At 50.8% G+C, this 13,783-nt stretch overlaps 1 protein-coding gene across 5 annotated transcripts in view; it reads right to left on the bottom strand.

Annotated features, from left to right (window-relative positions):
* LTBP2 (latent transforming growth factor beta binding protein 2) overlaps positions 1-13,783 on the bottom strand; it is a 92,876-nt gene that overhangs the window by 35,221 nt on the left and 43,872 nt on the right. For all 5 annotated transcript variants that reach the window (XM_057488326.1, XM_036913193.2, XM_036913191.2 and 2 more), the window contains 5 exons: positions 12,307-12,497; positions 10,045-10,215; positions 9,331-9,537; positions 8,219-8,490; positions 7,066-7,168 (listed from right to left, as the gene is read on the bottom strand). In XM_057488326.1, coding sequence (XP_057344309.1) covers positions 7,066-7,168; positions 8,219-8,490; positions 9,331-9,537; positions 10,045-10,215; positions 12,307-12,497 — 944 coding nt within the window. The remainder of the gene's footprint in view (positions 1-7,065; positions 7,169-8,218; positions 8,491-9,330; positions 9,538-10,044; positions 10,216-12,306; positions 12,498-13,783) is intronic.

The following is a 13,783-nucleotide window of genomic DNA, read 5'->3' as shown; positions in this document are numbered from 1 at the left end:
TCCATTCCCTTTCCCAGATTCCTTGTCTAGCATCAGTGGCTACATGTACAGAGTTGATTGGTGGAGCTTGTTTTTATTCAGGAAGTCATTTACTCCTGGCAGTATATGTCTTCTGGCACACCCCTTTTTTAGTGGTGTACAAAAAGATAGCTCTCCATTTATTTTATGGTTGAAATAGATTCTTGCAAGTACCAACAAACATGTTAGAAATATCTATACTTTCATCCAGTTGCACAGCAAAGTTTGAGTGTCTCAGTGTTTTTCAGTATTTTTCTAGTCACAGAAGCCATCTCTAGGGGGCTCATTCCCAGCTTCTGTAAAACTAAGTGGAGCATCCAATCCAGAAAAATCAGCTTACTTTTCTTTGGGGGCAAAGAAAAACAAAATTTAGATGGCCGTGTGCGAGGGAGAGACGTCGGCTTGGGACAAGAACTCAGCACCCACCCAGGATCAGGGTGAGCTTTGGGCAGCTAGCGAGCTGCGTGGTCACAGTGATGGTGGCCCCTGCCACCCACACCAGGTGTGCCTTTCAGGTGCTCCCAGCACATGCAGGCCTTCCCTTGTCAGAGCACTTAACATGCAGTGCTGTCCCTGCCCTTCTGCTTGTCCACCTCCCCTGCTTACACAGAGAACAAGCTCTGTGAGGACAGGGACCTTGTCTTCTTCATCACTGCTGTGCCCCTACAGCCAAGCACAGCACAGGGGACAGTACAGGCACTAAACCAAAATGGAATGAATAATAATAGCAAACACTAAAATAGCACTTAGTATGGGCCAGTCCCTATTATGAAGTCTTTCCATGTACTAACTTATTTAACCCTCCCTGAGCCCTTGGAGGTACTAATATTATCCCCATTTTATGGATGAGCAAACTGGGGCACAGAGGTTAGGAAACACACCCAACATCTCTCAGTTGATGGATGGAGCTGGGATTATGAACCTAAGCAGTCTGCCTCCAGAGGATACATTCCTCCCTATTGCCTCCAGATAAATAAATGAATGAGTTTGTGACAAGCCTTAGGAGTTGTCCATGCTAAGAATCCTGGGATCTGGAGACCACAGGGAGATGCCTGCCCAGCAGGAAATGTATCACCCTTCCCAGGAACCGCCTTTTTTTTTTTTTCTTTTACAAAGGACCAGGAGACTGAATGGAAAAAAAAGAGAGAGAGAGAAGAAGAAAGGCAGGGGTACCAAAAAGGAGGTCAGAAGAACTAATCAGATGCCAGATAAATCCTCCACAATGTCCATAACCAAAGTGCTATGCAGAACCGATAAAGGAAATGGTGAAGAACCTGTGCTATCCCTCATGGCCCCTCAGCCAGATCAAGGATAAAACAAGGTGTCAGAGGAGAGGATCTGTGAGATCTGGAAAGATGGAGAGGTGAAGTTGTGATCCCCCTGGGTGCTTCAAAGAAACACTGGGGGAGCTGCTAGCAACCCTGCAGTGGGGCCTCAGACCTGAGAAAGCCGTCTGCTGAGGGGTCAGCAGGGAGCAACCTGCACTCTAAGGAGTCTGAACGTCACAGAAGTGCCACGAAGCATATAGGGCAGATGTGCATGACTTTCCTGGTGAGGAAACCTGCACCATGGGGGCCTGGAACTCAGGTCTTCTGGCTCTTGACCCCAGCTGAACTGCTGAACTTTGACCTGCTCACAGATCAAGGACAGAAGCAGAGGGGCCCCTGGCTCCAGCCTGCCCCTGCCCTGCTAATTCTTCTCCTTGGCTGCTGGGACTCCCAAGGGCCAACTAATTGCTGGAGACAGTTTTGGCACAAACTCTACTACAGAGCTTGGGGAGGAGACGGTGGAGACATATTTCTGGCCACAGGGCTGTTTACAAGCCATGCTGATCCCAGGTTGAGATGACAGATGGCTGTAGCAGGGAGATGCAGAGAGTGCCTGAACATATCCCCTGTGTCCAGAAAACACACACGCACACTGGATGGGGCTAAGCTCCATGCACAGGGGCATGTGGGCAGGCTGGAATTGAACCCCTGATTTGCGCACCTCAGGTGGCCAAGTGGGAAAGAAACTCATCTCTCAGAGCAGTGGACAGAGTGTGGGCACCGGGGCAGCTAGCCCCTCAGTGAATCCTGGCTCCCCTCTGACTAGCTGAATGACTTAGGGCACATTTCTTAACCTCTTTTGGTCTTAATTTTTTCATCTGTAGAAGTGGGGAGAGAAACTCAGTTTGTGGGTTGTTAAGAGGATTACAGAAACAAGCAATGGCAGAGTGGAGCTAGCACAATGGCTGGCACAGTCCCTTATAGACGTTCCCCAAGGCTTCCTTCCTCCTTCCTTCCTTCCAGCAACACAGTTTCCAAGGCAGCAAGCTGGCCTGCTGCCCCACACTGGCTCAAGAGACTGGGGCAAGTTACTCAACTTTTCTGAGCCGTGATATTCTTACCAGTAAAATGGGAGTGACAGCTCCTGTTTTGGGGGCATCATAAACCCTGAACAAGCATGCGAGACTCTAAGTGCAATGCTTGTCACATGTTGGCGATCATCATAATGTCCATTATTTCAGACTGTCTTCTTTGGTGCAGTCCTAATGGATCCCCCCGATGACTGTGGAAATTCCACCTAAAGATGGGCTCTGAGTGCTTCCTCAGGGTGGCCAATGTGGGAGTCTCGGTCACCATGAAGAGGGATGTGGAGAAGGGTCTGGTCAGACCCCTGGCTTAGACAGGCGCCACTCCAGCCAACCCCACCCTGGCCAGTGATGCCACGTATCAGTGACACCCCCACTGGGGGTGGGAGGGCACTAACTTGAGCCACAGCACAATTCCCAGGAGGCTTCCTGTCCCTTGGAAGCAGCTCTCTGAACATCCTTGAACCAAATGTCCTCTGAATGCTGCTTTTCTCAGCCCCACAACTGGAATTCTGAAACTCCCATTTCTTCAGGGCAGGAGACTGGGCGTCTCACCCAGAATCCCAGAAACAGGAGCTCCACCCCAACACAGCTGTTCCCCAAGCCTGGGTCCTCTAGTTTACTTAGCAAATGCCCAGGCCAAGTGCATAGAAAGGAGCACAGGAGGCAGATTACAGAGTGGTTAGAAGCAGAGGCCCGGGGTCAGACACACACCTGGGCCTTTAGGCCCAATTTCCTCACCTGCAAAATGAAGATAGTCACACCCAACCCTCAGAGATGTTGTCAGGATGCAGTGAAATGAGGAAACGCTTAGTGTGGTGCCTGGTGCTTATTAAGCGATCTAAATAAACACTTGCTGACAACAGTGGTGCCCGTAATGGTGCTGCCTGCTCCAGACCTCACCTTGTGCCCACATCACTCTCACTCTCTCCGCAGGGGCTGGTTTCACAGATCTGCACCTGTGACATCCTCATGGGCAAAGGTCCTGATAAGACCAAGACAAACCAAAGCTTTCTTTCTATTGAGGGTTTCACATAAATTTCTTTCTGTTGAGAGTTTCAGACATATAACCACCCTTCCCACATGAATGAATTTCCTTTCCCAGTTCCTATAAACCTGTTCTTACTTGGTGCCTTCTTCATGGTGGGGTGCTCAGTACTTCTGGGTACACCCCATTATATTGCTGGGCAGCTGCAGTTCTTAATAAGTTGTCCCTTGTGCTCAGTTTTGAGTTGAGCTCTGCTCACCGGAAACATGCACACATTGGCTTTTGCTTTATAGAACAACATGGAACAAGCCTACTGGCTCCCTCACTGGACAATTCTTTCAGCATATCTGTTAACTCTTAAGCCTGAGCTGCAGGTTGCTGCCCTGCCTGTCTTTTCGCCCTCAGTGTTCTTGAGGGATGTTGTCCTTCATGTACATGTAACTCATGAAATACATTCCTGGGCTGCACCCTCCTGGGTGTGGGATTCTTGTCTGGTGTACTGATTTTTGCTGTCTCCAGGCAGGCCCAAACCTCCCCAGAATGACTAGGGAGATACTGGCAGCTGAGAATCAGACACACTGTGGTCTGAATCTTAGCTCCTCTGTTCTAGCTGTGTGACTTTGGGCAAGTTCCTTGTCTGCTCTGAGCTTCATTTTCCTCTCCCATCAAAAAGCAGATAAAGTTCCTTAGCTTTGCAGGTGGTTGGGGCAATTAAATGAGGTAATGCCAGTGCAAAGCCCAGCATAGTGTAAAAGTTCAGTAACTGGTGGTTACTATTATTTTTAAGAGGGAAGGATGCAGAATTCCTTGAAGGGGCAGAGCAAGAGAATCAGCTCTCCCTGCAGATACAGGAAAAGGCCTGGGTTCTGAGGTGAACTCATCCCACGCCCAGCAAACGGATAAATGATCTATTGGTAAATAGCTGGAGGCCACCACTGAGGGCTGAGAGTAGTGTGCCAGCCCTGCCTGCCCCAGCAAAGGGGCCTTGGGGTTGACACAGCCAGTGCCAAGCCAGATGGGGCAGCAGCCAGCTTTCCAGTCAACCCAGATGTCTGTCTTTCTAAGGCAAAAATTTTTTTAAATGCAGCCTCAATCAAAGTGGCTTTTGAGAACTGTGTGCTCTTCAGGGGAGTGGCAAAAGCCCTGAGCTGGGACCTTTGACAAATCCCAAGGCCAAGTCCTGAAAGATGGGCTGCATCTGTCACTCAGAGTGAAGAGAGAATGGGGGCCACAGTCTGGCCTAAACATCTCCCTGGGAAAGAGGGCACTGGGGAACTTTTCTGGAAGAAAACGACTTGTGCTATATAAACATTTCAAGAGAGTTCTTTTCCATGTTAGGAAGAGCAGCATTCTGTAGGGACCTTCTTGGACAGTTCAGTGTGGTGCTTCAGAAGCCAAGAGATGATTTAGGGGGAGCCATGAAGTCTGAGGGGCACAGCCATACATTATCAGAGGAGAAGCAGAGGTTCCGAGGGGCAAAGCCACCCAGCTGAGAATGTTCTAGAACCCAGAAGGGTGGCCTGTCTTGTCAACTGTTTCCAAATCCACCCCAGCAGCTCACCTTTCGTCCACTGGCACAGTAGCTTGCTTGTCACGCCTACTTAAAGAAACATTCCCCACCCCAGCCCCAGGCTCAGGCGTGGAGTTAGGTGTTTGGCACCCTGTCAACACAAACAATGTTCCCCAGAGGCTTGCTGCTTCTCTATACAATGCCCAGCTGCACTTTAATGTGTTTTAAATGTTTACGTTGCTTGGTCTTTGTTATTTCTTGCTCAGTGCGCTGGAATGCTTGACATCCCCTGGTGCCCCGCTTGCTGAGCTGTGCTGAACACAGTGGGGGAGGAGGCTTGGGAGGCACTACCTGGGACAGGGAGGGGGTGAGGGCTCACCCTTGGGTGTGCTGTGCTCCTGGAAGTCTTGCTCACTCTCTTGGTATCACCTGCATATGCAGTTTCCTTGGGGTGTTAAGCTTTTCGCCATCTCTTTGGCCTACTCTAATAATTCTTCAGTCTCCTCCTGGATGTCACCCCCTCTAAGATGCGCTCCCTGACTCATCAGTTTGAGCTGGGACCCCCCTACCCCACAGTGTACAGACGTGTAGGTTATGCATTGCACAGAAGCACCACATCTAAGAGAATCATTGGCACCCTAGATTTGCATATTTATAAAGACTGTTTTGAACAAATGGAAAGGACACCTTTCTCTAATTTGCACAAAGGTGCTACAGGACCCATGAGGGGCCCCCAGTTCTGCTGTCTGTGTTCGCATAGCATTTGGCACTTGTCCAGTCAGTGCTACCTGTATATTCCCCCCACACCCTATGACTAAGTTTGGAGAGGGGAGGGCCTGAACACGAGGGGCACTTCAAACGAGTGCTTCATCAGGGCCTATATAGTTGTTGACTGAATGCAATGTGGGATATAGAAGTCTCAAGGAGGGCCTGCCCAGGAGGAGGAAGAAAAACACAGAAAAGTGGTGAAAACATCTCTGTCCTGCAGGGGGAGGTGCTGAGCAGGGGCACGGGTCCATTCCCTTTTCCCTTTCTGGAGGGATACTTTCTAATAATAATTAGAACAGTTGCTGTTTATCTACCTAATGCTATGCACATGCATCGATCTAATTTACTCTCCACAGCAGCCCTACGAGATGCAGTTCAGGTACAGGGCAGAGAGAAGTCAGCAGGCAGAGCTGGGACTGGGAGCTGCTCAGTGACGGATGCTCAAGCTAAAGTCTAGTACTACCCTTTGCTGCTTCACCAAAAATCCTATCACATGGTGAATTGGCTCTGACTTATTTTTAGTTTGGAAAATATGGTCACTGCTCCACAGCTGACTCTTAAGTTAGGAACAGTCCTGCCCCTCCCACCTTTGGGCTCCGGGCCAGGCCCCCCACAAAGCCAACTCACCAAGTTCAGCTGCTGACAGGCAAAAGAAATGCATGTCAGGCCCAGGCCCAGAAGTGAGGCCTGGAGAGGGGACACAGGCGAGCAGGCAGACGCCAGACTCAGGCAAGGGAACCTCATCAGCCGCCTCCCCACTGTAAGATCAACACCTGCAAGAGCAGCATGAATGCACATTGTGCTCACCCCTAAATCCTCAGTGCTTGTCATTCATGAGGCACCTGGTGAATATTTGCTAAATGAATGAATGAGGTTTAGGTTTTTCCTACCATCTGAAAGAGGACAGGGAACTGGGTTTCCCATAACCCAAGGCTGAGAACATTCTGGCACAGACACACAACCCTGATTCAAAGACTGGGAGGCAAGAAACAGGGAGTGAGGAGGCGGCCTGAGGGCCCCTCCAGGGAGAGAACAAGGACACCCAGTCACTAGATGAAGACCTCTGGGTCCTGGGACCTGGGCAGGGGGGTATGCAGAAGGAGGCTGAGGGGAAGAAGAGGGTCCAGGGATCCCTAAAATCTTAGCAGGAACCACAGGCAGGAGGGAGGAATCGTTCCCAGGCAGTCAGTTAGAGCCGGTGGGCCAGGCTGCACCTGGCAGGGAGGCTGGGCTATCTGAGTGCTGAGGAGCCTTGGCCACCAGCCAGAAGCACCTACAAAGCAGATCTGGAAAGCCTGCCCAGCTTACCAAGCTACTCTACCTGCCTGGCCTCTGAGGACTTGGTGGGAGATGGAAAGGGCACCCCACAGCAGAGGCCAGGTCCTGGGAGCTTTGCCCACCACCCTGGATTCTGGTGCCAGCACTCACCTGGTCTGGGTGGGCACGGGGCACATGAGGTCACCCCCCAGAAGGCTCCCACACTGCCACAGCAGTCCTCTTGGGTAGTCAGCTCCAGCAGGGGGTTGGCACACTGGAAAAGAGGCCATGGACACCTGTCACCCCTTCTTCCCTCACCTGATGTGCACAGAGATGTCCCAGGAAAACCTGAGACAAGAGCTCACCTCCCACATCTACCAGAGGATGCTCCTACCCAAGGGAGGGGAGAAGAGTCAGCCTGTCCTGGAAGGCAGCAGAGCGACCTGTGGTCTGCTCCTCCAAACTCTAAACTTAGTGAGGCAGGTACACCCCAGACAAGACAAAATATGCCTCTGCAGGTCTGCAAACTGCCCCTTTGTGTTCCCAGTCCACAGACAGAGGGTCCCAAAGGATGGGCTCTCCTCCATCAAACTCCATGGAACTCCAGGGTCACCCACAATGTGAGCCTTCCCAGGAAGCAGGGTCCAGGCTCAGAACACCACAAGCTGAGAGGCCAGGGAGGATCTGGGGACTCAGAGGCCCTAGCCCTTGGTACTCCCCACCTCCTCCAATTCCCTAACCTCAGGAGAAGTTTCTGGAAATACCAAACTACAACCCCAGGGTCTGGCTTAGCCCTTACTCTTAGGTGCCTAGACTCAGAAAAGCTTACCTGATTTCCCACCACTGACTGTGGATGCCTAAGGGGATGACAGAATGTCTCTCATCTTTCACCCCGGAGGCTTTGAGGCTTAACCTGCATTTGCTAATTCCACATCTCTGTGGCCCCATTCTCAACTGAATACCAAACTCCTCACCAGATCTAACAGCCCCACTGTCCATGCACCGGAGGGATCTTGGGCTCAGCTCCAGGAGAGTCCATGATTTACTGGGACCTGAGAATGCTGGTGCCCCGCCAGAGGGGGAATCTTGTGGGTCATCTTCTGCATGCCTGGCACTGACAGGTGATCAGTGGACCCTAGGTAGGAGAAGCCCTCTCCTCACCCAGGTAATTTTATGCCCTGAGTTTTCCTATGTGGGGAGTAAGTAGGAGACCCTGCAAATATATTCTGTAAGATAGAGGATGAGAGAGAGAGAGAAGGGGCACGGAGGGGGGAAATCACTATTCTGGAAGCCTCCAGGACTGAGGCAGGGGCTGTGTTCTCACCTGTCCATTTATAGTGCTCAGGTAGCAGCGGCCCAGCAGTCCCTGAGGCCTGGGCGCCACCGGGGGCCGAGGGGCCTCTCTGGTCCGAGTGGGGATGATGTTACTGCCCCAGTGGCCCTGGCCGGGGCTGGCAGGGAGCCGGGGTGAAGGTCTGGTCTCCACGCTGTTCTCCTCCGGAGCCTCACCCCGTACCCGTGCCACCTGGTGGACCTGCACAGAGGCCTCCGGTGGGTGGTGGATGTGCACCTTCACCAAAGAGGGGTTCACGGAGGCTGGGCACAGGGGCTGGGGTCAGAGCCAGGGAAATAGCCCACCCTCTGCAGTGTACCCACCAGCCCTGGGCTGGGCAGGTGGCTAGCTGTGGGTCTCCCCCAAATTCTCCTTCCATTTCTTCATTCTCTACTCAAAGGCCAGAAAAATTCCCCAGTGAGGACAGGGTGAACTGCAAATTCCTTCCTTTCCCACTTTTAATGAAGGACCTTCATTATCACCTTCCGAACCTCTTCCTGATTCTGCCTCCCACAAGGATCTGCACAACCAGCGCTCCAGCCGGGTCTGCAGGGCCCGCCTCCATGCCTTTGCTCATGCCAGTCCCTCTGCGGGGGGCCCCCTTCCTGCTCCCTGCTGCTTCACCAAAGGCTACCCATCTTTCAGGCTAAAAGGAAGTCCATCTCCTCCATGCAGCCCAGGCTTGGGGGCTTCCATCCTCTGACCTCTTAAACAAGTCAGTATTTTTTTGTACCCTTGATTTGGTACCTAATAATGGAAGGCAGAGGACAGGAAATGTTTTAAGATGACGTTCTCTTTCCCATCTATCCTTCCTCTATTGTCCAGGCCTGTGGGTTCTTGAAGGCAGGATCCTCTTACACTCGCTCTTTTGTCTCACCCATACCACCCAGTCGGGGGAAAGGACCAAAAAACTGAGGAATGCTGAGGAAGGGCAAAGAGAAGTTTAGGGAATGAAACTGAGCCCAAGGAGCAGAGAAGAAGGAGGAGGGTTTGATTGAAGAACAGACTGCCGACAGCCTCCCTGCCGCCGCCACAATGCCAGCAGCCCCTGCCCGTTCCCCAGTGCCCCTCCCAGCCCAGCACTCTCCCAGCCCCGTGCTCACCCAGCTGGTTGGAGAGAGGCAGTGTGAAGGTGGACTGCCTCAAGGGGACTTCCAGCAGGTCCCTGTGACGGGAGCCCCTCTCTGGAGACTCCCTGTTGAGCTTCGGGGCGGGCAGGTGGCAGAACTTCCCGGTGGAGTTGGCCGGGCACCAGCACTCATCCCGACCAATGCAGCGGCCTCCGTTCAGGCAGGGGATCTGGCAGAAGTCTACGACATTGACCTCAAGGTGACCGGAGGTGGAAGAACATAGCAGCACCCACCGGGTGGCCAGTGGGTGACAATGGAGAAACAGGGGGAGCAGTACCCCAAATCTGGGAGGCTTAGGGAGGCCAGCAGTTCCTGAAGTGCAGGGACTTTCCAGGAAGCTGGGAAGTGAAGATGGGTAATCCCCAGCCCCAGCCTTACAAAAAGGCCCCTTTATGCCTTTCCTCAAACCCACAATAACCTGGGGGACAAGAGGGCAGTGGGATCATTAATTCCCTCACTTCTCTGTGGAGGAAACTTGGACTCAGGTTATGTGACTGGCTCAGAGTCACACAGCTAGGTTGTGACAAAGCTGGGTGAGGACTCAGCATTCCATGTGATTGAGGACAGCTTATGGAAGTCACAGTATGAAAGCAGTCAGCTTTCTTCCTGCAGAAGAGCAGGCCTCTCCCTCTGCCCACCATCCACCCAGGGCCGGCCAGGAACCCACTGAGGGGGGAAGTGACTCACAGATGCGGAAGCCAGACTTGGGGTCATGCCCGTGGCCGCCCTGGCTGTACAGGGTGGTGGTGTCACCGCGCTCACAGCTGTTGGAACAGTGCCCATGGGCACAGGTCTGCTTGCAGATGGTGGGTGTGAAGACAATCTTGATCTTCTTGATTTTCTCAGTGAGGTTCAGCCCTGCAGAGAGAGGGCTTGGGTCCAGGGGGCAGGGCTGAGAGGCATAGCTGTGACCTCCAAAAGCTGGTTAGAAAGGCCCATGGGAACAGGGGGGAATCCATCCCAGGGGCATTTGCTAAGTACCTGCTAAATACAAGGGCCTAGAGTGGGGCAGGATAATATCTGTAGGAAGCTCATAGTCTAAAATTTATTAAGGGAAGCAATGTGCCAATCACTAATCTTGTGCTTTATGCATATTAATCTCAACCCTCTTGAGTATTATTTTAGGTTAAACTATTAGAAATTGCCATTTTTATAGGATAAAAAATGGTTGAATGTTGACAATTTCCTATATCCAACCTGATATTTCCATTTTACAGTTAAGAAAACAGAGGCCCAGGAAGGTTGGGTTGCCCCAAGTCACACAGCCAGCAGGTGCTGGAGTTGGGCTTTGAACCAAAGAGCAGAGAACTGAATGCAGCTCAGATTTGCCAGAGTGGAGTTTTCTAAGAGAAGTGGAAGAAGACAGAGCCTGGATGAATTACTGGAGTCAGATTTTCAGGGGCCCTGATTGCCAGAACAAAGATTAGCCACTTTATTTGCTTGGCAGTGGGAAGCATCAAAAATTTTCAGCAGGAATCAAGGAGGAAGTTTCAGGGACTAATGCCCTCCCAGCTGCGGTGTGCAGGTGGAAGGGGAGCCAGGGTGACCAGCTGGGAGGGCATCAGGTGAGCTGAAGTCACTTCATATAACGTGAGTAGTAGCAGTGGAAATACAAAGGGGGAATATTCATTCAGTATGGGGATCCCAGGTTGAGAGCCCAGAGGAAGTAAATATAAAAGATCTATGTAGACTGAGAATTCAAGGAGCTAGCCTGTGAAGATGGGAGGGAGAGAGAGAAGCCAGAGAGAAGTCATGAAATAACTGTGTGCACGCATGAATAGAGAGCTGTAAGCAAGTGTGTATGCTAATGGGAGGGGCTGAGAGAGGGGCACTGGTGGAAGGGGCATGAGAGGGGGACAGGAGGATGACCAGTGATATAGCCTAGCATTCCAGGGGACTCAAGAAAGGGCGGGGTGTGCCTTAGACAGGAAGAGGGGCACCTTTTCAAGATGGCATGAAAGGAGGTCATCAACTATAAAAAGGAATGAAGAAGTACTGACACATGGATAAACCTTGAAAACATTATACTAAGTTATACCAGACACAAAAAGCCACATATTGTATGATTCTGTTTTTGTGACATGTCCAGGATATGCAAATCTATAGAGACAGAAAGTAGAATAGTGGGGCCAGGGGCTTGGGGGAGGGAGGAATAGGCTTCAGGGGCGTGGGGCTTCTTTTTGAAGTGATGTGCATGTTCTGGAATTAGATAGTGATGGTAGCTGCACAAATTGTGAATATATTAAAAACTAATGATGTGTACATTTTTAAATGGTTAATTTTATATTATGTGAATTTCACCTTGATTTTCAAAATGGAAAAAAAAGGAGGTCAGCTCAGGTATGGGTTTAGTTAAGGGAGTGGTGTTCATGGTGGGGCAGATGGCCGGAAGGTGTGGGGCGCTCTGGGAGGCAGCAGGCATGTGTACGTGCTGCAGGGATGGGACTTGGGAACATCGGGGCAGCTGGGAGTCGCTGCTCTGAGGAATGAGAGAAAGCACCCAGGCACACGGGGAAGGACTGTCAGGCAATGGCCAGAAAATGGATCCACAGGGCAGCTCAGCTGTCTCCTCCAGGAAGCAGAATCCCAGCTGTAGGTGTTAAGGAAGCAACTGGTCGGGTGGGTCTGGGAGAGTTGGGGTTTGCAGGAAAGATAAGGTGGAAGGATTGGGGCCAGGGAGGTGAGGTTCACAGCTGGATGTGATGAAAGCGAAGGCACGGAGCAGTCAAGGCCTAAGGGTCTCAAAGGGGCAAAGTCTGATCGCTGTCTTGGGACTCCTGGGGCCTGGCCCAAAGCAGGCACTTGACAATTGTTTGTTGATTGGCTGAAATGATGAAACAAGGTGACAACTCTGCCTCTCTGTGAGAGTGGAGGGGATGCAAAGGTGGGGAGAAGGTCAGAAATGGAGATGCCTTGCTCTCCTAGGACCCCAAGACAGAGTGTTCTTACCCCAGGGGGATGACAGGTGGTCCGGATATGCCACTGGCTGGGCGCCATCCCTCCTCTCAAGGCCTGGCCCTGCAGGCAGTGCATTGGAAGTCAGCTGGCCACGGGCAGCGGCGGTCGGATAAAGGCGGACTGTGCGGGACAGCCCCACGTGCTGCGGGGAGGGGTTGGCCTGGCTGAGCCCACTCAAGGTCCTATGGAAACAATGGTGGCACGGGGGTTTGCACACTGGCAGCAGAGTCTCTGTGCCCTCTGGCGCTGGCTGCCTGCCCCACTGCTTTGGCCCTAGAAGCATGCCTCTGTTTGGCTGCCTTCTCGCCACCCACAGGCAGCTGGCTCAGGGACCTGGGGGTGCCCTGAGGCAGGGGCACTGAGCTAAGGCCTGCTGACTAGTTCAGTGGGAGTGCTTGCCCCTGTATGGAATAGCCAGGCTTTTGGTGGGTTATTCTGGGCAAGTCACTTAACCTCTCTGGGCCTCAGGGCCCTCGACTGCAAAAGGAGGGCATTAGACTGGTCCCATATAGCTCTGACATTCTGAGAATCTTCTTGACTCTTATGGACCAGCCTCTGCCCCCTAACTGAGTCCTTTGACTGCTCCCTGCTGCTTCTTAATACAACCCTTAACACAAATTACCTGTGGAATAGGTGCTCAATAAATACATGTTTACAGCTTGATTCTGGGACAGAGCCTCGAATATCCCTCTCACTTATTTTTATTGTAAAAATAACAATACTCAAGGGGTGGAAAACAAACAAACAAAAAACGACTTCATCACCCTCCACCCCAACACAGCACTAATACTTTTTGTGCATTTCCTTTTAGCCTTTGCTCAAGTATATGTTTCTTATGCTATTGTCATCACCTGCGATACAATTTAAATTCTGTTTTTAATTAACATTACTTCACACTTTACACAATTCTATAGTTTTCTTATTTACCATAATCGCTACAGGCTAGTCTATCTGAGGATGAATCACAATTTATTTGGACATTCTCCTGTTACATATTTAGATTGTTTGAAATTTTTAATTGCAGAAATCCTTAGTCATTATGGCCTTTTCCCTTCTGTTAAAAAATTCCTTTTATATAGGGGAGTCATTATGCTAGTCTATGTTTGAATAAAGATTTTGAGAAGAATTATTTTACTATTAATTCTATGGACTAGAATGACCATATCAAAAGCTACAAACATTTATGGCTCTAGGTACCCACTGCAGTACCCTTTCTGAAAGGGTTGCATCAGCATCAAAATGTATCAATGTGCCGCTCAAAGTGCAACCTAGCCAGCATAGCATATTGTTAATTTTGTATACTTTGCTAATTGAATAAGCATAAAATGGTACTTCCCTATTGCTTTTATTTCCTTTCTTTATTGGTTCCAAGGTTGAAATGTTTTTCATTTCATAGACATACATTTCAAATTGTGAAAACTCTGTTCACGTCCTTTGATATCTTTACTATTTAAGTTGTTTGCCACAT

Source organism: Manis pentadactyla, chromosome 11, assembly GCF_030020395.1.
Source record: "Manis pentadactyla isolate mManPen7 chromosome 11, mManPen7.hap1, whole genome shotgun sequence".
Taxonomy (NCBI): Eukaryota; Metazoa; Chordata; class Mammalia; order Pholidota; family Manidae; genus Manis; species Manis pentadactyla.
This window is presented reverse-complemented; position numbering and strand designations above follow the sequence as displayed.